A 26,024-nucleotide genomic window follows, 5' to 3' on the forward strand; every position below is an offset into this window, starting at 1 on the left:
CTAGTGCTTGTAGTAGCTCTTGTAGCCACCGCCGTAACCACCTCCGTAGCTGGAGGAGAGGCTACCAGAGTACAAGCTGCCGCCGCTGAGGCCGCCGGCGATGCTGGGGACGTAGGTTCCCTTCAGGACTCCTCCCGAGAGCCCCGAAGAGATCAGTCCACCAGACGAGCCGCCGTATCCGTAGGATCCGCCGTATCCGTACGAACCGCCGTATCCTCCACCGTACCCTCCACCGATCAGACCACCGCCCAGGGAGCCGGAGGAGATGATGCTGCCACCTCCCAGTCCTCCTCCGAGACCTCCTCCGAGCCCTCCTCCGAGACCACCTCCAGAGATAATGCTGCCAGAGGAGATTCCACTACCGATTCCGATGCTGGAGATTCCGGTCGAGACTGGCACGGGAACGGGGTGGGGGACGGGCACACGGACCGGGTATGGCTGGGGGACTCCGACAGGGACGGGGTGCGGGACGCGGACCGGGTAGGGCTGGGGCACGGGGACGGGGACGGGCCTGTTAACGGGCACGGGCACGGGGCGGGGTACTTCCACGGGGTAGGGTCGGGGCACGGAGACCGGGACGGGGTGGGGAACTCTCACGGGGTACGGCTGGGGAACGGGCACAGGGCGGTTTACCGGGACAGGTACCGGCTGCGGCACAGGGTACGGGCGGTTGACAGTCACCGGGACGGGGACCGGCTGCGGTACCCTCACGGTCTGCACGACGGTCTGCGTAGGGGCGACAGCGACAGAGGCAATACCGCCCGATCCCAGTCCAATTCCTCCGGCTCCACCTCCGAGACCACCGGAGCCGAGTCCAATTCCGGAGCCGAGTCCAATTCCGGAGCCGAGTCCAATTCCGGAGCCGAGGCCAATTCCGCCAGAGCTCAAGCCGATTCCTCCGGAGCCGAGGCCGATGGATCCGGACGACAGTCCGATTCCTCCACCGTAGCCGCCGCCGTAGCCGCCGCCGTAGCCGTAACCTCCTCCGTAGCCACCGCCGTAGCCGTAGGACCCGCCGTAGCTGGACAAACCTCCGCCGATGCCGCTGGACAGACCCCCAGACAGTCCTCCGTAGCTGCTGCCCAGGCCGATGCCTCCTCCCCCGATGTAGCTGTGTTCGCCGGTGAAGATCCCCCGCTTGTCCTTCTTGGCTGGCGCCTCACCAGCGCTCGTGTCGCCTGCCCATGCCGACGACAGGAGCACTGCGGCCAGGTATACCTGAGAGATAGAGTTCAACTTAGTGACTACCTGGTAAGCTTAGAGTCCTTGGAAAAAAAGTGAAATTTTGTCGCGAGGTAGTGGTTGGGTTTGCCGGTCGGGGTGGCCGAGCGGTTCTAGCCGCTACAGTCTGGAGCCGCGCGACCGCTTCTGTCGCAGCTTTGAATCCCGCTTCAGGCATGGATGTGTGTGATGTCCTTAGGTTAGTTAGGTTTAAGTAGTTCTAAGTTCTAGGGGACTGATGACCTCAGATGTTAAGTCCCATAGTGCTCAGAGCCAACCCAGTGGTTGGGTTTATCATTTTATATGCAATCACAGAAAATCTTTTATGCTGTTAATCGGTGTGAACCACCATCAGAACGAATGAAAGCAGCATCATAAGGACGCCAAGTCTGAAAAAGCGTTAAAATGTGACTGTCTGAAGCTAACTGCAATTGTAGAGAATATATTAGTTAACTGTATAGGGTATAAGGGGTTAGCTACCTAAAGGAATCTGTCTCCCTCTAGTGGACCATGTGCTCTTCTAACAGTTCCTGGCTGGTAAGACTTCTGTCCTGCTCTGGGCCTCGGACCCGTAATTTTGCCTTACACAGTTCAGTGATGAAACTGCGACGGAGGGCCCTGAGTTCCGACTGTGTAACTCGTCCTGTAAGAGGATTTCGGCGGACGCCAAGGGTAAGGGTTGGGTTGTCTGGGGAAGGAGACCAGACAGCGGCCGGCCGAGGTGCCTGAGCGGTTCTAGGCGCTACAGTCTGTAGCCGCGCGACCGCTACGGTCGCAGGTTCGAATCCTGCTTCGGGCACGGTGTATGTGACGTCCTTAGGTTAGTTAGGTTTAATTAGTTCTAAGTTCCAGGGGACTGACGGCCTCAGAAGTTAAGTCCCTTAGTGCTCAGAGCCATTCGAACCATTCGAACCGGACAGCGAGGTCATCGGTCTCAGCGGAGTAGGGAAGGATGGGGAAGGAAGTCGGCCGTGTCCTTTCAGAGGAACCATCCCGGCATCTGCCTGGAGCGATTTAGGGAAATCACGGAAAACCTAAATCAGGATGGCCGGACGCGGGATTGAACCGTCGTCCTCCCGAATGCGAGTCCAGTGTCCAACCACTGCGCCACCTTGCTCAGTCAATGGTAAGCAAAATGGTGTAAAGACCAAGGGACTTGCTAGGATTCCGGGGAATGATATAGCTGGCTAAACTGGTAAAGACAGCAAGGAAATGGAACACAAGAGTGATGCACTCCAGTGGACGATTAAACTGCAAAATTCAGACACATGGCCTAAACCGAATGGAACAATGCGTGGGAAAGCCAAAATCTAATGGAATCCGTTCCGTTTGAGTGTGTGTGTGTGTGTGTGTGTGTGTGTGTGTGTGTGTGTGTGTGTGTAGGTGTGTGGTGTGCCTGTTTGGTATTATTAGAAACCTGTTGGTTAACGTAATAGGCCACAGTGTTTAATTATGTGTTATTAATCAAGGGTGTTGGGTGTAGTTGTTACGTGGTGAAGAAGGCATTAGAATAATATAGATAAAGGCAGACTGCAGCTCAACTCAGTCGAAAGACAGGTGACTTAAACCCGTTAGAAAGTCGTGAAAGAGAGAGACCACCGACCATGAATACGCAACATTTGATGTTTCGGAAAGAAAATATGTTGTCGTAGGTATCACACTGTCCGTGAGTTGCTTAGTAGTGCATTGGTTTAACGTCAGTGTCAAGAGAACAGGCCAAGACGGCAGAAAATTTTATTCAATGCTTCCTGTAGTTGCAAAACCGGTCGCGGTGACGTAATATGCATTTAACCACAGTAGCGATAGACACAACGGTAATTCCTGAGAGAGAGTAGTAGCTAAGTGATAGTAACGGTTAAACCTTCACGTACTGCTTGACAGCATCGGAACACTGGAGTACTGAAATCCCTAACAGGTGCCTGCAATCCATAAATTCGTTGTGAAATGTATGAAAGAACGCGGCGCGTACAAACTGGTGCAATTAGAACTTCACAAAAAACTTGATCAGACTAGAAGGCCGTTTCCTGTGCTGATATAGAAATATTGCGTGCGGAAGAAAAAGAAATAATACAAATGGCCAAGTAGCGTTACTCTGCAAGGTACAACATGAAATGATCGCTTTTGCTTGCACTCTATCTTGTGCATTTACGGATTACAAGCTCTTCGTATGCTAGAGAAAGAAACGGGGAAGTATTAATAATATCGTAATATTCAATAAGAAAATGTAGCTGGCAGTGGCCCTATTGCTTAGGGAACTACAGTTTGAAAGTTTAATAATGCGAAAACGTCGAGTAATCACCGTCGTCGTTCATAAATGGTTACAAAAGAGGTAGTCTATTTTATATGAACTATAAGTCCTTCTCCACTTGTGGTCTTTTCAACTTGAATGGATGTCATTAGAACATAGCACTGAGTGTATTTGCTCCATGTATACTTCGGATAGTTTATGGATGAACACGGAGCAAAAAAAACAAAAAGCCCATGAACAATGTTCAGCTAACTGGGGTGGAGTGAAGGCGAGGAAATTGTGTTTATTGTGTTCCATGCCTAAAATGAAATCTTCAGAAACGACAGTTATCCCAATGTTGTGAGCTGCCTGTGTTTTGAAATACAGTCGAACAGAAAAACTACAGAAAATCGTAGCGTAGAGTAGACTAGAAAGAACAGAAGCTGGATACAACAAATATTGTAGCTGAATAAGTAAAAAGAGTGGAAACTGTGATATGAACACTAACGAAAGGAATGTGAAAAGGGAAGACTATTTGAAACTTGTATTCTCGATAAACTCAGGTTGGTTTGTGATCTCAGTAACAGGACTGTCGGGTTGAAGCAAAATAACGTGTTAAACAGAGAAGTTTATTAGGTTTCTCTGGGGAAAAACATCGTGAGTTCTAAGAATCTGGACTGAAGGTAGCACCTCAAAGTACTACAATATGAGGGACCTCATCCTCTTCCCATTCACGCACGACTACCAGGACAAGGTTTGTGACCGGTTGAGAATTAAGAGTTCTGTAATCCTCTAAACAGTCTTGCATGACTACCGAAATGTTTTCTGTTCTAGATGTTTTAAACAGGTAACTAATAAATCCTTCGCCTTACTTATCCCACTGTCCTACTGTCTTTATAATGCTAAACCTATTCCTTTAATTGAAAAGAAGAGGTTGGAGAAAAATCGAATGAACATCATCTTGGAATTCCTCTACAGGTATGCAATAACTATGTGGTTCTTCTGACAAACCGCTTCACACAACAAGCGACCGATGTCCTCGAGGAGTTACCTGGGATCGACTACGATTCTATCCATCGGCTTCGGACGTGAATCTACAGAGAAATGACATCGTCCTATGACAGTTTATTGTTCCAACAGAACCTCTGCTTCGGCACGTGTAAAAGGCATTAAGCAGGTATCTCAAAGACGATCCACTGAAGTGGGGGATGTGCAATAACTAGAGGATGAACTTGAGTGTTCCTATGGTGCTGAGGAAGAACATCCCATTTGCTGCTTCGCTATTATTGGGAGTCCTCAATCACTGACGACGAACCCTTTCGTAGAGATTTAAAATGCAAGAAAAATCACAAAGAACCTTAAGTTCGTCCCTCAGAAGATGCTGAGGGTTAGCGAATAGAAGCATAAAAAATAAATAAAATCATATTTGCCATGATCAAAGTGGATTAAAGTGTTTACTTAGATGAATGACCTCTCCTGCCAGTAGCCCATTATTTGTCTGAAAACAGTTTATCGCTTCGACGAAACGTGTGCCTTCCTCCAGTAACAACACAATATACAGAGTGCATTTCGGTCAGTACTTTAAGCGTCTTATTTTCTTTGATGTTCCTTATGGAATCAGGACCTATGTTTTTAAAGGACATCATGATCGCGTGTCACTGTAAAAATTATTTACTCATAAAATCCACTATTGCTATTTCGGTGTTGCTAATATTGATGTTGGTCTCATGTCAAAACTCTCTAAATACTTAACTTTTAGCACATGTTCAAACACAACGTTTCCCGTACTCTACTTCATAATAGCCACAAGGTGGAAACTGCAATAGTGGGTTTAATGACAAAATAAATTTTACATTCAAAGGCGACGATGATGTCCTTTAGGAAAGTGACTGTGAATTCCAGCTACGAGAAGCTCTAGGTTAGATTTGCTGCCTTGCTCTTTCATTTTCGCGTCACCCCAAACATCTTTCCGTGTCATCCCAAATGGAGAGATAACTCGGGTATTTGCTTCCAGAGAGAAGATTCAGTCGCAAAGAAATGTTCGACAATCAGTGGGAAGTAGTGCACAAAATGAAATGTGTCGTTTTTACAATTACAGAAATGGAAGAAAGTTTGACACTTCCGTTTCAGCCATTAGATGGCTGAAATTCCACCTGTGAAGACACATATTAGGCAATACTGCAGCCAATTTCCTTATCATCCAAAAGGGATGAAGGGGGCCAAAATAATACGATTTGAGATTAAGTTTCAACACCGTGCCAAGTGCTAAGCACGAACTCAAGAACATCCTCCTTTCGAAGATACCATCCGAGTATTCGCTTTAAGCATTCGTAAGAGATTCATAAAATAAAACTCAAATCTGGCTGGCCAGATGAGTATTTGAAATGCAGTCGTCTCTGATCCACCTCCCCTGATGCCTGGAGACGAGGGAACCCCCCCCCCCCCCCCAAAAAAAGTGCCCAGTAACAGTCCTGTGGAGTGGAGGAAGAGAAACTGGCGAGCCCTCAAGTGCCGGAGGTAGAACTCACCAGAGCAGTTGTCCTCATGCTGCCTGGATGCTGCTGCTGCAGAGAGAGGAACCCAACTGATGATTCTGGACGGCGAGCCCACCAGTATATATACCCCCAGTCGTCATCTGCCTCTCCAGAGGCTAGAGAGAGGTGAAGGAGCAGAGGATCGCCCTCCACCGGACGTCGTAACACACCTCTCTCCCTCTCTCTCTCCTCCCCCCTCCCTCCCTCTCCTCCCGGTAGTTACCGCACGAGAGGAACGCCGCGTCCAGAGCACGCCGTGTGGCTGTGGCGAAAACGCGGTCGGCGACGGAGTAGGCTGGTGGGGGAGACACTCAGAGGTGCGTCGCCGAACCAGTCCAGTCTCGTCGCCCAACTAAGAGCGGTTTGGCGGGGCTGCAGGCACATTGGACAGAAATTACCGGATGATCAAAAAGTCTGTATAAATTTGAAAACTTAATAAACCACGGAATAATGCAGATAGAGAGGTGTGCTTGGAATGACATGGGGTTTTATTAGAACCAAAACAAAAAACAAAACAAAAAAAAGTATTGCTAGACGAATGACAGACCTCTTCCGCGCGTCATTTGGTGATGATCGTGTGCTCAGCCGCCACTTTCGTCATGCTTGGCCTCGCAGGTCCACAGACCTCAGTCCGTGCGATTATTGGCTTTGGGGTTCCCTGAAGTCACAAGTGCTGTTCACAACATTATTCCTCGACTACAGCTAATGTTGAGAAATGATGGTGGACATATTGAGCATTTCCTGTAAAGAACATCATCTTTGCTTTGTCTTACTTTGTTGTGTTACTTAAAATCCGTCTTGATTGCAATTTTTTTTTTTTTTTTGTATTTCATATGACCGGTTTCGGTTCATTCAGAACCATCTTCAGATCTGATATTTCAGTTACAGGAGTAACTCGTCCAAATCCAGCAACTTTCACATGCTACGTCACAAGGTGTTACTCCTGTAACTGAAATATCAGATCTGAAGATGGTTCTGAATGAACCGAAACCGGTCATATGAATTAAAAAAATATTTTTTTTTGCAATCAAGACGGATTTTAAGTAACATTATAAAATCACTGATTGCTGTTATCCCATAAGACTTTATGTCTGTTTTTGCAAAGTTACTTTGTTGTGCTAATTATTACTATTCTGATCAGATGAAGCGCCATCTGTCGGACATTTTTTGAACTTTTGTATATTTTTGGTTCTAATAAAACCCCATGTCATTCCAAGTATGTGTGTCAATTTGTAGCTCTCTATCTACATTATTCTGTGATTTATTCAGTTTTCGCCGGCCGGTGTTTTGATGTGTGTGATGTTCTTAGGTTAGTTAGATTTAAGTAGTTCTAAGTTCTAGGGGACTGATGACCTCCCATAGTGCTCAGAGCCATTTGAACCAGTTTTTTTAAATTGAGTTTTCAAATTTATACTGATTTTTTTATCACCCGGTATATTGAAAACTAGGATTTTTTAGCCAAACGCACCTGCTTTCTGAAACCAACCTGCTTTCTGAAAAAAAGTCTGGCATTACTAAACACCTCTCAAGCCAAAAATTTGTAACCATTGCCCACCACGAAATCGAACGCTACCTGGTGCCGTTGTGGATACGTGGCGCGGAAAAAAAAAAAAAAAAAAAAAAAAAAAAAAAAAAAAAAAAAAAAAAAAAACAAAAAAAGTATCTAAACGAACCAGAGACGAATGTGTAATGATTCTAGCAACGAAACGGGCCGCAAAGTGGGAAATCCTCTAACGGAAACAATTTCATAAATGGTAGAGACGCTGCTCGCGTGCTAGTGTGGTGAGCACCATTGTAGTGAGGCTGAGGGACGGTGAAAACACAAGTGGTTGACAAGGTGCTGGGCATCGAGGCCTTATCACAGAATGTGTAGGTTAGAGGCACTGTAAAGCCAAGTAAGATCGTAAGAGATGAAAAAGAGCCACCGTGGTACAACAACCGAGTTAGAAAACTGCTGCGGAAGCAAAGGGAACTTCACAGCAAACATAAATATAGCCAAAGCCTTGCAGACAAACAAAAATTATGCGAAGCGAAATGTAGTGCGAGGAGGACTCTGCGAGAGGCGTTCAGTGAATTCGAAAGTAAAGTTCTATGTACTGACTTGGCAGAAAATCATAAGAAATTTTGGTCTTATGTCAAAGCGGTAGGTGGATCAAAACAAAATGTCCAGACACTTTGTGACCAAAATGGTACTGAAACAGAGGATGACAGACTAAAGGCCGAAATACTGCACAGAGGAAGACTGCACTGTAGTTCCTTCTCTAGATTGTCGGACGGATTACAAAATGATAGATATCGAAACAGACGACAGAGGGATAGAGAAACAATTAAAATCGCTCAAAAGAGGAAAGGCCGCTGGACCTGGTGCGATACCAGTTCGATTTTACACAGAGTACGCGAAGGAACTTGCCCCCCTTCTTGCAGCGGTGTACCGTAGGTCTCTATAAGAGCGTAGCGTTCCAAAGGATTGGAAAGGAGCACAGGTCATCCCCGTTTTCAAGAAGGGACGTCGAACAGATGTGCAAAACTATAGACCTATATCTCTAACGTCGATCAGTTGTAGAATTTTGGAACACGTATTGTGTTCGAGTATAATGACTTTTCTGGAGACTAGAAACCTACTCTGTAGGAATCAGCATGGGTTTCGAAAAAGACGGTCATGTGAAACCCAGCTCGCGCTATTCGTCCACGAGATGCAGAGGGCCATAGACAAGGGTTCACAGGTAGATGCCGTGTTTCTTGACTTCCGCAAGGCGTTCGATACAGTTCCCCACAGTCGTTTAATGCACAAAGTAAGAGCATATGGATTATCAGGCCAATTGTGTGATTGGATTGAAAAGTTCCTAGATAACAGAACGCAACATGTCATACTCAATGGAGAGAAGCCTTGGGAAGTAAGAGTGATTTCAGGTGTGCCGCAGGGGAGTGTCGTAGGACCGTTGCTATTCACAATATACATAAATGACCTTGTGGATGGCATCGGAAGTTCACTGAGGCTTTTTGCGGATGATGCTGTGGTATATCGAGAGGTTGTAACAATGGAAAATTGTATTGAAATGCAGGAGGATCTGCAGCGAATTGACGCATGGTGCAGGTAATGACAATTGAATCTCAACGTAGACAAGTATAATGTGCTGCGAATACATAGAAAGAAAGATGCCTAATCATTTAGCTACAATATAGCAGGCCAGCAACTGAAAGCAGTTAATTCCATAAATTATCTGGGAATAAGCATTAGGAGTGATTTAAAATGGAATGATTATATAAAGTTGACCGTCGGTAAAGCAGATGCCACACTGAGATTCATTGGAAGAATCCTAAGGAAATGCTATCCGAAAACAAAGGAAGTAGGAGGTTACAGTACGCTTGTTCGGCCACTGCTTGAATACTGCTTACCAGTGTGGGATTCGTACCAGATAGGGTTGATAGAAGAGAGAGAGAAGATACAACGGAGAGCAGCGCGCTTCGTTACAGGATCATTTAGTAATCGCGAAAGCGTTACGGAGATGATAGATAAACTCCAGTGGAAGACTTTGCAGGAGAGACGCTCAGTAGCTCGGTACGGGCTTTTGTTGAAGTTTCGAGAACGTACCTTCACCGAGGAGTCAAGCAGTATATTGCTCCCTCCTACGTATATCTCGCGAAGAGACCATGAGGATCAAATCAGAGAGATTAGAGCCCACACAGAGGCATATCGACAATCTCTCTTTCCACGAACGATACGAGACTGGTGTAGAAGCGAGAACCGATAGAGGTACTCAAGGTACCCTCCGCCACACACCGTCAGGTGGCTTGCGGAGTATGGATGTAGATGTAGATGTAGAAGCAGGACTGGCAATCTGTTGCAGATCTGACGACTGTGTACAATGCTGATAGAGAGACGGGATCAGTAAGAGATGATCCTGCGTGATCGCTTCTAGAACCAGGTCAGTTACGACAGCATTTGGCACTGGATCATCGAGACCGGCCGATTCGTTTTGTATTATCGCGAAATAGGGGACAGAGTGATACAGAAATTATACGTGAATTGGATTGGCAATCATGAAAACAAAGGCGTTGTTCGTTGCGACGGGATCTTCACATGAATTTTCAGTCATCAGTTTTCTCCTCCGATTGCGAAAATATTCTCTTGGCACCCAGAATAGGAAGAAATGATCATCACGATAAAATAAGCGAAATAAGGGCTCGCACATAAAAATTTAAGTGCTCGTTTTTCCCGCGCTCGGTTCGAGAGTGGACGGGTTGAGGTGGTTCACTAAATCCGCTGCCAGGCACTTAATTGCGAACAGCAGAGTGATCACGTAGATGTAGATGTAGAGAGAGAGAGAGAGAGAGAGAGCTGTGTTGGAAAAATGCTACGTAAACAAACAGAGCTTCATCTCACGTTCAAGAGTACTCAAAACCTAACAGACAAACTAAAATTGAACGAAGCGAGAATGAGCGTAAGGAAAGAAAGTGAAACCTTGCCAATGCATTTGACGAACACTGCTAAGAGATTTTGGTCGTATATAAAATCATTAAGCGGGTCCCATGCAGGTGCAGGAGAATTTCTCCCATGGCATAATATGGGGTGTTCAAAAAGTCTCGCCGCAGTGCCGTATGATTGTTAACCGCGCGTGACGTATGCTGCAGTGAATATACGGAAATGAAACTCTGTGTAATACAAGTTATTAATTTATTGAATATTCATTTTACTTACTAATTTTCACATTAAATGTTAAAAGTGTCCCCCCTGTTGTTGAATACACAATTCAGTTCGTCTAATCATGTTTCCAAACACAAATTGTAACATTTCTTATGTAACAGAAGCAGTGAAAGTGGATATTGCAGTAATCAGTTCATCGATGGATTTTGGGCGGTTTTTATAGACGGTTGCTTTCGCTGCACCCCAGAAGAAAAAGTGTAACAGAAGCAATGAAAGTGGATATTGCAGTAATCAGTTCATCGATGGATTTTGCGCGGTTTTTATAGACGGTTGCTTTCGCTGCACCCCAGAAGAAAAAGTCAGGTGGTGTTAGGTCAGGCGATCGTGGAGTCCAAAGTCCCTGTGAAATTATTGTGTCACAAACAACATTAGGAAGCAGTGACATTAAACGGGAGCTGTATGCGCGGCTGCACCATCTTGTTCAAAATAACCGTTCAGTATTTCACTTAACTCAAGTTCTCCTATATGGGTACAGAATATCACTGCAGTGTCGTTGAGCGTTTATTGTTTCGTTGGAAAATATGCGACCTACAATCCGACGTCTAGAAATTGCAATGCAATGCAAACTTCTATTTTCACAGAATGAAGTGGCTCCTCATGTATACACAATGGATTTGCAGCACTCCACATACGAGAATTTTGCGAGTTCATGTACCCGGATAAATGAAACCACGCCTCATCAGTGAAAAACGTTTCGTTAAGAATATTCCTTCCATTTTATTGAATGAAATTTTTGAACCATTGACAATAATGCAGTCTCTTGCCATGATCAGTATTTTTCAGTTCTCGCAAGACTTGTATGGGAAAAGTTCTAATTTTTTTTTTTTCCTTACAGCTATGTGTGATGGTCGAAGTAGAGAGGATATAAAATGTAGACTGGCAATGGCAAGGAAAGCGTTTCTCAAGAAGAGAAATTTGTTAACATCGAATATAGATTTAGGTGTCAGGAAGTCGTTTCTGAAAGTATTTATATGGAGTGTAGCCATGTATGGAAGTGAAACATGGACGATAACTAGTTTGGACAAGAAGAGAATAGAAGCTTTCGAAATGTGGTGCTACAGAAGAATGCTGAAGATAAGGTGGGTAGATCACGTAACTAATGAGGAGGTATTGAATAGGATTGGGGAGAAGAGAAGTTTGTGGCACAACTTGACTAGAAGAAGGGATCGGTTGGTAGGACATGTTCTGAGGCATCGAGGGATCACAAATTTAGCATTGGAGGGCAGCGTGGAGGGTAAAAATCGTAGAGGGAGACCAAGAGATGAATACACTAAGCAGATTCAGAAGGATGTAGGTTGCAGTAGGTACTGGGAGATGAAGAAGCTTGCACAGGATAGAGTAGCATGGAGAGCTGCATCAAACCAGTCTCAGGACTGAAGACCACAACAACAACAACAACAGCTATGTGGGCCGTTGGGACACTAACATCGATTTCCTGGGCGAGTTTTCTTATTGACTTGTTCGGACTCATGCGCATTTTATCGGAAATATAGAGTAGTTTATCCTCAGACCAAACTCTAGGACGACCACTTCTCGGTACATGTGTCACTGAATCCGTGCTTAGAAATTTGTTAATAAAATCTCGCACAGTATCGCGATGTGGGAGTGTTGTCTCCGGGAAAACTAAATTAAATACTTCACGAACTGAAACTGCGTATTTACCGCCAGCTTTGAATGCTTGTTCGACCAAAAACACACTTTCTTCAATGGTTAGCATTGTAACAGTGACAAAAACTAAATAAACGAAGAAAAGAACTAAACTTAATAGTTCACGTCAACACGTAACGACACACACCAACGACACTACTTACGCTGGCTGAGATAAACGAAACAGTGGAATGTTGGGAGAGTCCACTTGAAGGGAAGTAACCCAGGCAGGCGAACGATCATACGGAACGCGCAGCTAACAATCATTCGGCAATTCGGAGAGGCTTTTTGAACACCCCTTACTACTTCCATCATCCTGCGTTGGTGGCGCGCTGCACGTTTCGAGCAGCCGTTCTCCTCGATGACGACGTTTATCGAGACCAACATCGACCTCTGTGATTCACCCGAAGAGCCGACACGTTTCCATTGGATGGTCCCGAGTCCACTGCAATCGTAATTGACGATGTCGTTGGGTCAAGATGTGAACACGTAGAGTGGTCTGCAGCGGAACTTCATGTTCAACAATGTGTGATCAACCGTGTTCTCCGAAACATTTGTGTGTGCACCACAATAGCGCTCTTTCGGCAGGCATGCCACAGATCACGACCTATCCTACTTTACTGAGCAGACAAGCCTCCGAACCCCACTTTCAGTGAAGAGTCGTGGGCGTCCAACCATTTGGGGCGTAGTAGTACCGTGTGATCAAAAAGTCAGTATAAATTTGAAAACTGAATAAATCACGGAATAATGTAGATAGAGAGGTACAAATTGACACACATGCTTGGAATGACATGGGGTTTCATTAGAACCGAAAAAATGTCCGACAGCTGGCGCTTCATCTGATCAGAATAGCAATAATTAGCATAACAAAGTAAGACAAAGCAAAGATGATGTTCTTTACAGGAAATGCTCAATATGTCCACCATCATTCCTCAAAAATAGCTGTAGTCGAGGAATAATGTTGTGAACAGCACTGTAAAGCATGTCCGGAGGTTATGGTGAGGCATTGGCGTCGGATGTTGTCTTTCAGCATACCTAGAGATATCGGTCGATCACTATACACTTGCGACTTCAGGTAACCCCAAAGCCAATAATCTGAGGGACTAAGGTCTGGGGACCTGGGAGGCCAAGCATGACGAAAGTGGCGGCTGAGCACACGATCATCACCAAACGATGCGATGTTTCACGCGCCATCTGTCGGACATTTTGTGAACTTTGCTTTTTTTTTGGTTCTAATAAAACCCCATGTCATTCCAAACATGTGTGTCAATTTTTACCTCTCTATCTACATTATTCCGTGGTTTATTAAGTTTTCAAATTTATACCGACTTTTTGGTCACCCTGTACTTTCACTCTCCTTCTACCTCTTTCCATAGAGCCTCACGACAGCAGCATGTGAACAGTCTACCAGCATCGCCATGTAGTTCACAGGCTCTGCGTAATGATAACCTGCCCTTTGTCAAAGTTGCTTATCTCAATGGATTTCTCCATTTGCAGCCCATATCTTTGCTACGGTGATGTTTTGGCAAAGATGCCACGTGCCCAAAATGCCACCAGGCGGCATCCACCGTTGCAGCGGGCAGTGGTCATAATGTTTTGGCTTGTCTGTGTATGTGATATTGCCACAACTTTCTGGAGATCTAGTCCCTTTATCACGCGTAATTTTGACATGTATGTTTCTGCGTTTGTAGCTATTGCTGTTACACTGTCTTCAGGTTATATGTACGTCTGAAGAAGACGGGCTTACATCCATCGAAACCGTGATCAAAAGTTGGATAAAGCCCCCTTTTCTTGCAACTGTTTGGCTGTTTCGGTTTCATTCACTGATTAACACTATGGTGAAATTCACTGAAATGTACAGGGGAGGACACTGGTCGACGTATGCTACCCTAAATAACTCTATCTTGCTAAAAATTTCGCTGCGTGCCTCGTGGAGAATACGTTAGCGTCGATGTTTGGAGTGTTGGTGGTCGCTGCCACCAGCAAACATTTGTTTGTAAGTATTCATCATTCCTAGAAGCTTCTCAAAATTTATTATATTTGTAACACATGAATATGTCCGCCCGGTTGGCCGTGCAGTCTAACGCGGGAAGGAGCGCATGGTCCCCGGCACGAATCCGTCCGGCGGATAACATAACACGTACTTTGTTGGAACCGACAACTTTCCAAGGCTCAATATTTCCAAGACTGAAGGTTGCAGTGTATTAATCCCAACCAACCTGTTTTTGGGAGGCGATGCCATATCACACTATTCAAGCCCTCGTTGTTGTTCTGCGTTCTTCCATGAAGACGCTTCATCAGAAGACTTGTGCCAGGAAGATCTCTGAAGATGATCTTTATTTCTTCGATAATGACTGCTGGTACTCTGTGGTGATGACTGTATTTTTCTCCTTATTGTATTTATACCAGCACTTTTCACCTTTTGGGCAAAACCGTGTTGCGGATGCTCATCTGTGGCTGTGGTGTGGAAATACAAAGCCCATATAGCTCCCCATTCCTTCTAGATTGCCTGTATTTTGCCTGACTTCTAGGCCACAGCAGTTCTGAATGTGGTCTGTCATGCAGTCAGTCACTCTTCCTTTCCCATCCAAGGTTTCCCCTTCATCTAGTTTTTTTTTCCCCTTCATTACTGATTTCAGCCTTCCTAGCTTGGCACCCATTCTCTTCTGCAAGCGTCTTATACGTTCAAGATTGCTTATTTTTACACTCTTCCCAAACGGGTCTCTTTCTAAAACTTCTTTTAATTCCTCACGGTCACCAACTCCTAGATGCTGGACATAGCGAACATTATACAACTCAGAAGAGTGTTGGAACATTTTTTTTTCCACCCCAGCAACCTGTGTGCCATCATTACTACCACAATAATCACCAACGCAGTCATCACCCTGTTCATTTCCCAGCCTATCTGTGCATGTACAGTATTTGGACATTCTTGCAATATCAATAACCTTACCAGTTTCAACACTAGTTCCTGTGAGAACACCATTGTTCGAGATGTGGCTCCTTCTTTGCCATGTGCCATCGAAAGTTTCAGTGAGGTTGAAACGCCCCCTTAGAAAAATTATAAATGACTGTGCTTAAAATGACACACATTATTTTTTAGCGCAACGCAGTCTGACTTTGAAAAATCCCTACAAAAGAATGGCCCTGACTAACAATAACGTATAACTTTCATGAACCACTTGCCTCACAAAAATCTTCGTTACTCGAACTACTGCAATACAGCGAGCGCCACTACTGCCAGCTAAATAAAAAACTACTGAAGGCACTAACTACTGATAGGCATATTTAGCAAATGAAAGATTTTGATAAAGAACAAACAATGTAGTTACCTTAATAGTGTTCAAAAGTCATAATATATATCATCATGACATATCCCCTTAGAAAAATTATAAATGACTGTGCTTAAACTGACACACAATATATTTAGCGCAGCGCAATCTGACTTTGAAAAATCCCTACAAAAGAATGGCCCTGACTGACAATAACCTATACCTTTCATGAATCACTTACCTCACAAAAATCTTCGTTACTGGAACTACTACAATACAGCGAGCGCCAATACTGCCAGCTAAATAATAGATTCTAACTACTGATAGGTATAGTTAGCAAATGAGAGATTTCGATAAATAACAAACAAGTTATTTACCTTAATAGTGTTCAGAACATATATATATATATATATATATATATATATATATATCAGTTCATGACATCCAGTCTTACAAATGTACTGTCTCTGATGGACACACGTCCAGATCATCTGCTCTCAAAACTCCGCCATCTCTCTCCCCACATCCACCACTGCTGGCGGCTCACCTCCAACTGCGCTACGCTACACGCTGTTAACATCCAACTGCCCACTACAATAGCAAATTCCAACAATGCAAAACAGCCGCAGACTGCGCACCCCAATACTGCAATAGCAAATTCCAACAATGCAAACCAGCCACAGACTGCACACAGCACAGCCAGAGATTTTCATTCAGAGTGCTATGTGGTGTTACCAACATAAAAACCTAAACAGCCTAGTTACAAGGTGACGGTCTTCATCATATTCCTTCACTGTTTCTTCCACGGCTTCCTGCACTGACTTCTGTGCTACATCTTCAACTGCAGATCCTAGTGTGAGTACATAGTTGTAAGCATCAAACTTTGAATGTACACTGGTAAGATTTAGAACACCACATGGCATATTACCTGCTGCGTTGCCCTTACCAATTTCTCGGAACCCATAGACTAACCTAATATTTACATTATAAAGTTGAGCTTCCTGGAATCCATTTACCGTTAATGAAACAGAGCTTGGAAATTTACAGCTGTATTTCCTTGAGATTCATTTGCAGCATGCACTGTTTCCAAGAGCTTCGCGCAAATATCCGTATCAATCAGATCAAAAACTTACTTCCCTTTATCAGAAAAATTTCTCTTCCTACTCTCTGAGTTTTCTTATGAGAGGTACTGTTTTCATTTGAAGTACGTTCGTTCTGCCAACCAGACGTAAGCAGTCTCACATTTTCCAGCAATGATGACGGAGAAATGCTTCGCTTCGCGAGTGAATCTTCGTTTCTTTTCTTTTGCCCGCTCACCCGCTCACACACTTTTTGAACGCGTTTGCCCTAGCTCTGGGCATTTTCACTGCAGAACATGATGCACTACATACGGAAAAAGTCGACAGAATAACTTTCGTGTAGTACATTGTTTACAAACAACCCAAAGTCAAAAAAATAAAGGAGTAACATCGTGAAACCAAAAAAATCTCGAACAAACAGTGTATAACAAGGTTTTGGGAAGGGGGGCATTTGAATTCGTGTCATGTCCATACTGCCAAAACGTTGATGCTCAGCCATGACAGAAGTGTATCACAAAAGCGCTATATCCGATCTCACAAGTCTATGAAAAATAGTCATAATTCTAGTGGAACCATGTATGACATGAGGAGGGCTTCTGCAAAGTTTGGAAGGCAGGAGACGAGGTACTGGCAGAAGTAAAGCTGTGAGGACGGGGCGTGAGTCGTGCTTGGGTAGCTCAGATGGTAGAGCACTTGCCCGCGAAAGGCAAAGGTCCCGAGTTCGAGTCTCGGTCCGGCACACAGTCATAATCTGCCAGGAAGTTTCATGTATGACACGTCATTTTAAAGAAGAAACTTGGAGGAATCTAATAAGCCAATAAAACGAAAATAAATTTTTTTCTCCCAGTATCTGACCCCGTAACCTCTTAATTTCTTGTAATGAAATATAACAAGTCAAAACCATTCAAAAACATAAATAAGGTCTGCATATTAGGCCTCCTCTATCGCGATACTATGTACAATACGTCTTATCCAAGTATACGTCCAAAAGAATATATGAGTGAGGCGTGGATATAAGCATTGAAACTGGCTTTGTATTCGTCGCTTTCATTCGACATTGGTTCATGTCATGTATGTATTGTACCGTCTCCTTACATCCATGATGGCAGTTGGTGATACGGGTGATGGTGTGTGTGTACTGGACATGTGGCTGCCATAGCACTTATATGGTAAGCTACCTTTTGCCGTTCGACAATTGGCATGTTGTTTGAAACGTCCTCGAAATTCGAACTCAGGACGTTTGCCTGCGAAAGGCAAGGGTCGCGAGATCGACTCTCGGTTCGTCACGCAGTTTTAATCTGCGAGGAAGTTTCAGATTAACGCCCACACATCTCATTCTGGCATTTTGGTTGTTTATAGCGGCATTTATGCTCTTATCTTTTCTTTCTCAAGTCTGTCCCGTTCGAAGTGCCTATGAGTGCATTTTTAAAGAGTTTAACTTTTTCTGTCGGACCATGTTTACCCTCGAGGTTAACAGGTCGACCTCACACTGTTCACGCCTCATCCACACAGGTTCTCTCATAGTACTGGATAATTTGGTTAATTTTTCCACCTAACTTGTACAGTTTAATTTTACACAATTAATACGTACTCTGCTGAGCCGTTAAATCCGTAATGGCTGTCCTAATGTTAATATATTTTGTTTAGTGTCCTACTTGAGCTTCACCAATTATTACAGGAGCACATGTAGATAAGTGTCCTGAAACATAGGTAAGGCACATGTATTGACCCATACAAAGAAACTGTGAAATTACAACTGCAGCGGGTTTGATTCAAAATGAACAATAAAAGTATGCAACACTTCATCTTATTGTTAGTAGTATAAAGGTCTATCACACATCCAGCTCCTACAACATAAACACAACACCCTTTCGACTGCAGGATAAAATTTCTAGAACTTCCCTGTTCCTTTTCAAACAATTATTTTTGTATGCAGTTAGTCAGTTTGTGAAGTCGTCCGAAGATCGCAGCGCCACATCGAAGTTGACAACGCACATCGATATCGTAAACGTTAGCGATGTCTCGCTGCAACCCGCTACAACAAATGGGAGAGGCTGAAGAAGACACGCACAGAGGTCAATATAGAGCCAAGCAAGGAAATGCTCTACCACAGTTCGTTACCTCAGCTCCAACAATCAATGATATCGAAGTAGGACTGAAGAGTTTCAAGTCTCAGATGGAAATGTACTTTTCTGAATGTTGAACATTGGACTTCAAGAAAACAGTTTGTTAATAAGTGCATCAAGTAATGTATTAATAAGCACTGAAACCTCATGTGTCAAGGAATTACATCAACTTAAGTAAATGTTTTTATTCATTCATGTGATAAAGAGAGCTAATATTTCGTATATTGTAGTTCAGATGAACCATTTCCCAGAGAAATCACAGAACTCACAGCTTCATCTGGTCTCAACAACTGGTAGCATAGGATCCTAGTTTCTGCTCATGATTCCCTTTTCCAGAAATCATATCTACTGTTGCAGACATATTTTGTCACGAGGATCTTGTACTGACTGTGAGATAAGAGGTTTTGCGAAAGGCACCTTCCATGAGCTAATCTCATCATACTAGGAAAAGAAAGCACTGCACAACTTGTCAATAGTTACATTTGTAAACCGCTGCAAAATTTGCACTTTTAGACATCAGCTAACGCTTCTCGCATTGCTCTTCATTCCCTTGTTTCATTTTGATCTATAATTTCGCGGTCAGCAATATGTTTACTTCGTCTTATATGATTGAGCTTCCTGTCCTTTGGTAACAACTTAATAACGCTAGAAAATATCGCAGATCCCATCTAACGCTACATCCTTTCTTGGCACATACGTACGTATTTGACATTTGAAGCATACTGAACAAAGTTTTGAATTTTAGCCTGTGACACATCACATCTTGTTTCTAAAATAATTTGCAAGATGCAAACGTAATACTCAGAACCCTTTCGTAAACATCACTTGACCTGACATCACAACTTGAAGGAGAAATTATTCAATCAAAAAATGGCTCAAATGGCTCTGAGCGCTATGAGACGCAACATCTGAGGTCATCAATCCCCTAGAATATAGAACTACTTAAACCTAACGACCGTAGCAGTCGCGCGGTTCCAGACTGAAGCGCCTAGAACCGCTCGGCCACACTGACCGGCGAAATTATTCAGTCAGTCGCTATGTAATTCATTTAACTATTCTACTCACTATCATGGGCCCTAATGATAACTCATATGTGGATCCCAAAACGCGACTGTCGCCACTCACACACGTGTGGTCTTTTCATTTTCTCATTCAAGTGCTCGTCCTCAAAACGACTCCAACGAGCTATTGAGCTATGTTCCTCACCGTTTTCCTAAAACTTCCTCACCTTTTTCCTACAACTGTTCGTCACTAAACTTCATATTTCGCCATTTGAGACTCACTGGAAACTACTGTCATCCAAGACAAACTGAAATTCACAAATAAACTGTTTAACTCGAAGAACATTTGATATACGTCAGAGGGCCGCGCGGGATTAGCCGAGCGGTCTTGGGGACTGCAGTTGAAAGGATTATGTTTAGCAACAGGTAATAGATTCTCTCCCAGCAAAAAAAGTTGAAAGATGTAAAACAAAATGCAGGTATTTCAATGATACACGAAATGCTTTCCTTTTTTGTATACAAAACTGCTTTATTTAAGAAAGTGAAAGACTTTTCTCTTGTACAAAATATCACAAAACGATAATGGAGAAAGGTGAATTAAGGCTCGAATAATATGGTTGATGTTGAAGCAACATGACAGTGAATGAAGTGAGTATTAATTTATGAACAATATGACTTGGTGAGCAGCATCGATTCCTTGGGAATATCGTACTAGGTGGAAAGCTGCTTCCATCTCGGCGCGAGATCTGAAGCCCATTCCACACCAGCCAAAATTGGACATTGGAGAGATAGCTCCACACTTTCATCCGGAGGCATCCCCATACTTCAGCGCAGAGAACGTCTTCCTGGGTTTTGATTGGCGTCGTCCTTTCTTCACTTCTTCCCTCGGGAGCCTTGTGTGCTTTGGATTGGTGTCACTTGTGCGAGGTTCTAGTGCTTGTAGTAGCTCTTGTAGCCACCGCCATAACCACCTCCGTAGCTGGAGGAGAGGCTACCAGAGTACAAGCTGCCGCCGCTGAGGCCTTCGGAGATGCTGGGGACGTAGGTTCCCTTCAGGACTCCTCCCGAGAGCCCCGAAGAGATCAGTCCACCAGACGAGCCGCCGTACCCGTAGGATCCGCCGTATCCGTACGAACCGCCGTATCCTCCGCCGTACCCTCCACCGATCAGACCACCGCCCAGGGAGCCGGAGGAGATGATGCTGCCGCCTCCCAGTCCTCCTCCGAGACCTCCACCGAGCCCTCCTCCGAGACCACCTCCAGAGATAATACCGCCAGAGGAGATTCCACTACCGATTCCGATGCTGGAGATTCCGGTCGAGACTGGCACGGGAACGGGGTGGGGGACGGGCACACGGACAGGGTAGGGCTGGGGGACTCCAACGGGGACGGGGTGGGGAACGCGGACCGGGTAAGGCTGGGGCACGGGGACGGGGACGGGCCTGTTAACGGGCACGGGCACGGGGCGGGGCACTTCCACGGGGTAGGGTCGGGGCACGGAGACCGGGACGGGGTGGGGAACTCTCACGGGGTACGGCTGGGGAACGGGCACAGGGCGGTTTACCGGGACAGGTACCGGCTGCGGCACAGGGTACGGGCGGTTGACAGTCACTGGGACGGGGACCGGCTGCGGTACCCTCACGGTCTGCACGACGGTCTGCGTTGGGGCGACAGCGACAGAGGCAATACCGCCCGATCCCAGTCCGATTCCCCCAGCTCCACCACCGAGACCACCGGCGCCGAGTCCAATTCCAGAGCCGAGTCCAATTCCGGAGCCGAGTCCAATTCCGGAGCCGAGGCCAATTCCGCCAGAGCTCAAGCCGATTCCTCCGGAGCCGAGGCCGATGGACCCGGACGACAGTCCGATTCCTCCACCATAGCCGCCTCCGTAGCCGCCTCCGTAGCCGCCTCCGTAGCCGCCACCGTAGCCGTAACCTCCTCCGTAGCCACCGCCGTAGCCGTAGGACCCGCCGTAGCTGGACAAACCTCCGCCGATGCCGCTGGACAGACCCCCAGACAGTCCTCCGTAGCTGCTGCCCAGGCCGATGCCTCCTCCCCCGATGTAGCTGTGTTCGCCGGTGAAGATCCCCCGCTTGTCCTTCTTGGCTGGCGCCTCACCAGCGCTCGTGTCGCCTGCCCATGCTGACGACAGGAGCACTGCGGCCAGGTATACCTGAGAGATAGAGTTCAACTTAGTGACTACCTGGTAAGCTTAGTGTCCTTGGAAAAAAAGTGAAATTTTGTCGCGAAGTAGTGGTTGGGTTTGCCGGCCGGTGTGGCCGAGGGGTTCTAGCCGCTACAGTCTGTAACCGCGCGACCGCTTCTGTCGCAGCTTCGAATCCTGCTTCAGGCATGGATGTGTGTGTGATGTCCTTAGGTTAGTTAGGTTTAATTAGTTCTAAGTTCCAGGGGACTGATGACCTCAGAAGTTAAGTCCCACAGTGCTCAGAGCCATTCGAACCAGACAGCGAGGCCACCGGTCTCAGCGGAGTAGGGGAGGATGGGGAAGGAAGTCGGCCGTGTCCTTTTAGACGAACCATTCCGGCATCTGCCTGGAGTGATTTAGGGAAATCACGAAAAACCTAAATCAGGATGGCTGGACGCGGGATTGAACCGTCGTCCTCCCGAATGCGAGTCCAGTGTCAAACCACTGCGCCACCTCGCTCGGTCAAGGGTAACCAAAATGGTGTAAAGACCAAGGGACTTGCTGGGATTCCGGGGAATGATATAGGTGTCTGAACTGGTAAAGACTGCAAGGGAATGGAATACAAGAGAGATGCATTCCAGTGGATGATTTACCTGCTAAATTCAGACACATGTCCGAAACCGAATGGAACAATGCGTGGGAAACCCAAAATACAATACCCATCCGTTCCGTTTGAGTGTGTGGGTGGGTGTGGGTGGTGTGCCTGTCTGATATTATTAGAAACCTGTTGGTTAACGTCGCAGTATTAAATTATGTGTTAAATCAAGGGCCCTGTGTGTACTTGTTACGTGCTGAAGAAGGCATTAGAATAATATAGAAAACGGTAGAGTACAGCTCAAGTCAGTCGAAGGACAGATGACTTAAAACCGTTAGAAAGTCATGAAAGAGAGAGACCACCGACCATGAATACGAAACATTTGATATTTCGGAAAGAAAATATGTTGTCGTAGGTATCACACTGACCATGAGTTACTTAGTAGTGCAATGGATTAACGTCAGTGTCAAGACAACAGGCCAAGACGGCAGAAAATTTTATTCAATGCTTCCTGTAGTTGCAAAAGCGGTCGCGGTGACGTAATATGCATTTAGCCACAGTAGCGATAGAGACAACGGTAACTGCTGAGAAAGAGTAGTAGCTAAGTGATAGTAACGGTTAAACCTTCACATACTGCTTGACAGCATCGGGACACTGGAGAACTGAAATTCCTAAAAGGTGCCTGCAATCCATAAACTCGTTAGGAAATGTACGAAAGAACGCGGTGCGTACAAACTGGTGCAATTAGAACTTCACAAAAAACTTGATCAGACTAGAAGGCCGTCTCCTGCGCTGTTACAGAAATATTGCGTGCAGAAGAAAAAAATACAAATGGCCAACTAGCATTACTCTGCAAGGTACAACATAAAATGATCGCTATTGCTTGCACAGTGTCTTGTGCATTTACGGATTGCAAGCTCTTCGTATGATAGAGAAAGAAACTGGGAAGTATTAATAATATCGTAATATTCAATAAGAAAATGTATCTGGCAATGGCCCTATTGCTTAGGGAACTACAGATTGCAAGTTTAATAATGCGAAAACGTCGAGTAATCGCCTTGGTCGTTCATAAATGGTGATAAAAGATGTAGTCTATTTAATATGAGTTGTAAGTCCTCCTCCACTTATGGTCTTTGCAACTTGCATGGATGTCATTAGAACATAGCACTGAGTGTATTTGCTCCATGTATACTTAGGACAGTTTATAGTTAAACAAGGAGCAAAAAAAAATCGCATGAACAACGTTCAGGTAATTGGAGCGGAGTGAAGGCGAAGAAATTGTGCATATTGTGTTCCAAACCTAAAATGAAATGTACAGAAACGACAGTTATCCCGATTTTGTGAGTTGCCTGTATTTTGAGATGCAGCCGAGAAAATCGCAGCGTAGAGTAGATTATAAAGAACAAAAACTAGATACGAGTACTGTAGCTGAATAAGTACAGTAGAGTGAAAACTGTGTTTCGAACAATAACGAAAGGAATGTGAAAAAAGGAAAGACTACTTGAAGCTTGTATTCTCGAATGACCCAGATTGGTTTGTGATCTCAGCAACAGGATTGACGGGTTGCAGCAAAATAACATATTGAGCAGAGAGGTTTATTAGGTTTCTCTGGGGAAAAACAACTTGAGGGGCTGAAGGTAGCACCTCAAAGTACTAAAATATGAGAGAACTCCTAACTTTTTCCTTTCAGGCACGACTACTAGGACAAAGTTGGTGACCGGTTGAGAGTTAAGAGTTCTGTAATCCTCTAAACAGCCTTGCATGGCTACCGAAATGTTTTCTGTTGTAGATGTTTTAAACAGGTAACTAATAATTCCTCCGCCTTACTGGTCCCACTGTCCTACTGTCCTTATAATGCTAAACCTACTCCTTTAAGTGAAAAGAAGAGGTTGGAGAAAGACCGAATGAACAACATCTTGGAATTCCTCTGCAGATATGCAATAACTATATGGTTCTTCTGACAAACCGCTTCTTACATCAAGCGACCGATGTCTTCGAGGAGTTAGCTGGGATCGACTACGATTCTATCCAGCGGCTTCGGACGTGAAGCTACAGACAAATAACATCGTCCTATGACAGTTTATTGTTCCAACAGAACCTCTGCTTCGGCACGTGTACAAGGCATTAAGTAGGTATCTCAAGGACGATCCACTGAAGTGGGGGATCTGCAATAACTGGAGGATGAATTTGAGTGTTCCTATGGTGCTGAGGAAGAGCATCCCTTTTGCTGCTTCGCTATTTTTGTGATTCCTCAATTACTGACAACGAACCCTTTCGTAGACATTCAAAATGCAAGAAAAATCACAAAGAACGTTAAGTTTGTCCCTCAGAAGATGCTGAGGGTTAGCGATTAGAAGCATAGAAAATAAATAAAATCATATTTGCAATGATTAAAGTTGATTAAAGTGTTTATTTAGATGAATGACGTCTCCTGCCAGTAGCCCATTATTTGTCTGAAAACAGTTTATCGCTTCGACGAAACGTGTGCCTTCCTCCAGTTACAAATCAATAAACAGAGTGCATTTCGGTCTGTACTTTAAGCGTGTGATTTCCTTTGATGTTCCTGATGGAATGAAGACCTATGTTTTTAAAAGACATCATGCTCGCGTTTGACTGTAAAAATTATTTATTCATAAAATCCACTATTGGTATTTCGGTGCTGCTAATATTGATGTTGATCGCATGTCAAAACTCTATAAATACCTGACTTTTAGCACATGTTGAAACGCAATAGCGGGTTTAATGGAAAAATAACTTTTACACTCAAAGGGGACGATGATGTCATTTAGAAAAGTGAATGTGAATCCCAGCTAGGAGAAGTTAAAGGTTCCACTTGCTGCCTTGCTCTTTCATTTTCGCGTCATCCCAACATCTTTCCTTGTCATCCCAAACGGACAGACACCTCGGGTACTTCCTTAAAGAGAGTAGATTCAGACGCAAAGAAATGTTCGACTATCAGTGGGAAGCAGTACACAAAATGAAATGTGTCGTTTTTACAATTACAGAAATGAACAGAAAGTTTGACACTTTCGTTCCAGCCATTAGATGGCTGAAATTCTACCTGTGAAGACACATATTAGGCAATGCTACAACGAATTTCCTTATCATCCGAAAGCGATGAAGGGGACCAAAATAATAGGATTTGAGATTAAGTTTCAACACCGTGTCAAGTGCGAAGCACGAACTCAAGATCATCCTCCTTTCGAAGATACCAACCGCGTATTCGCTTTAAGTATTCGTAAGAGATTCATAAAATAAAACTCAAATCTGGCTGGCCAGATGAGTATTTGAAACGCAGTCGTCTCTGATCCACCTCCCCTGATGCCTGGAGACGAGGGAACCCCCCCAAAAAAGTGCCCAGTAACAGTCCTGTGGAGTGGAGGAAGAGAAACTGGCGAGCCCTCAAGTGCCGGAGGTAGAACTCACCAGAGCAGTTGTCCTCATGCTGCCTGGATGCTGCTGCTGCTGAGAG

The 26,024-nt window shown here is 44.8% G+C and overlaps 1 protein-coding gene across 1 annotated transcript; it reads right to left on the reverse strand.

Moving 5' to 3' along the window:
• LOC126106249 (elastin-like) lies at window positions 1–26,024 on the reverse strand. Its single transcript, XM_049912475.1, has 5 exons — window positions 25,979–26,024; window positions 20,750–21,984; window positions 20,095–20,120; window positions 5,977–6,098; window positions 1–1,218 (listed from the first exon to the last, which is right to left on the reverse strand). Exons 1-5 carry the CDS (start codon window positions 25,994–25,996, stop codon window positions 1–3), a joined length of 2,619 nt encoding a protein of 872 aa, XP_049768432.1. The 5' UTR covers window positions 25,997–26,024.

Source organism: Schistocerca cancellata, chromosome 10 (genome assembly GCF_023864275.1).
Source record: "Schistocerca cancellata isolate TAMUIC-IGC-003103 chromosome 10, iqSchCanc2.1, whole genome shotgun sequence".
Taxonomy (NCBI): Eukaryota; Metazoa; Arthropoda; class Insecta; order Orthoptera; family Acrididae; genus Schistocerca; species Schistocerca cancellata.

What these genes read in the sequence shown, in the direction of transcription:
- LOC126106249 (XM_049912475.1), bottom strand. An exon ending in GGCTACAAGAGCTACTACAA is followed by an intron (nt 20,121 to 20,749) that starts GCACTAGAACCT and finishes TGTGAATTTCAG; the next exon opens with TTTGTCTTGGATGACAGTAG. An exon ending in GCATGAGGACAACTGCTCTG is followed by an intron (nt 1,219 to 5,976) that starts GTGAGTTCTACC and finishes TCTATCTCTCAG; the next exon opens with GTATACCTGGCCGCAGTGCT.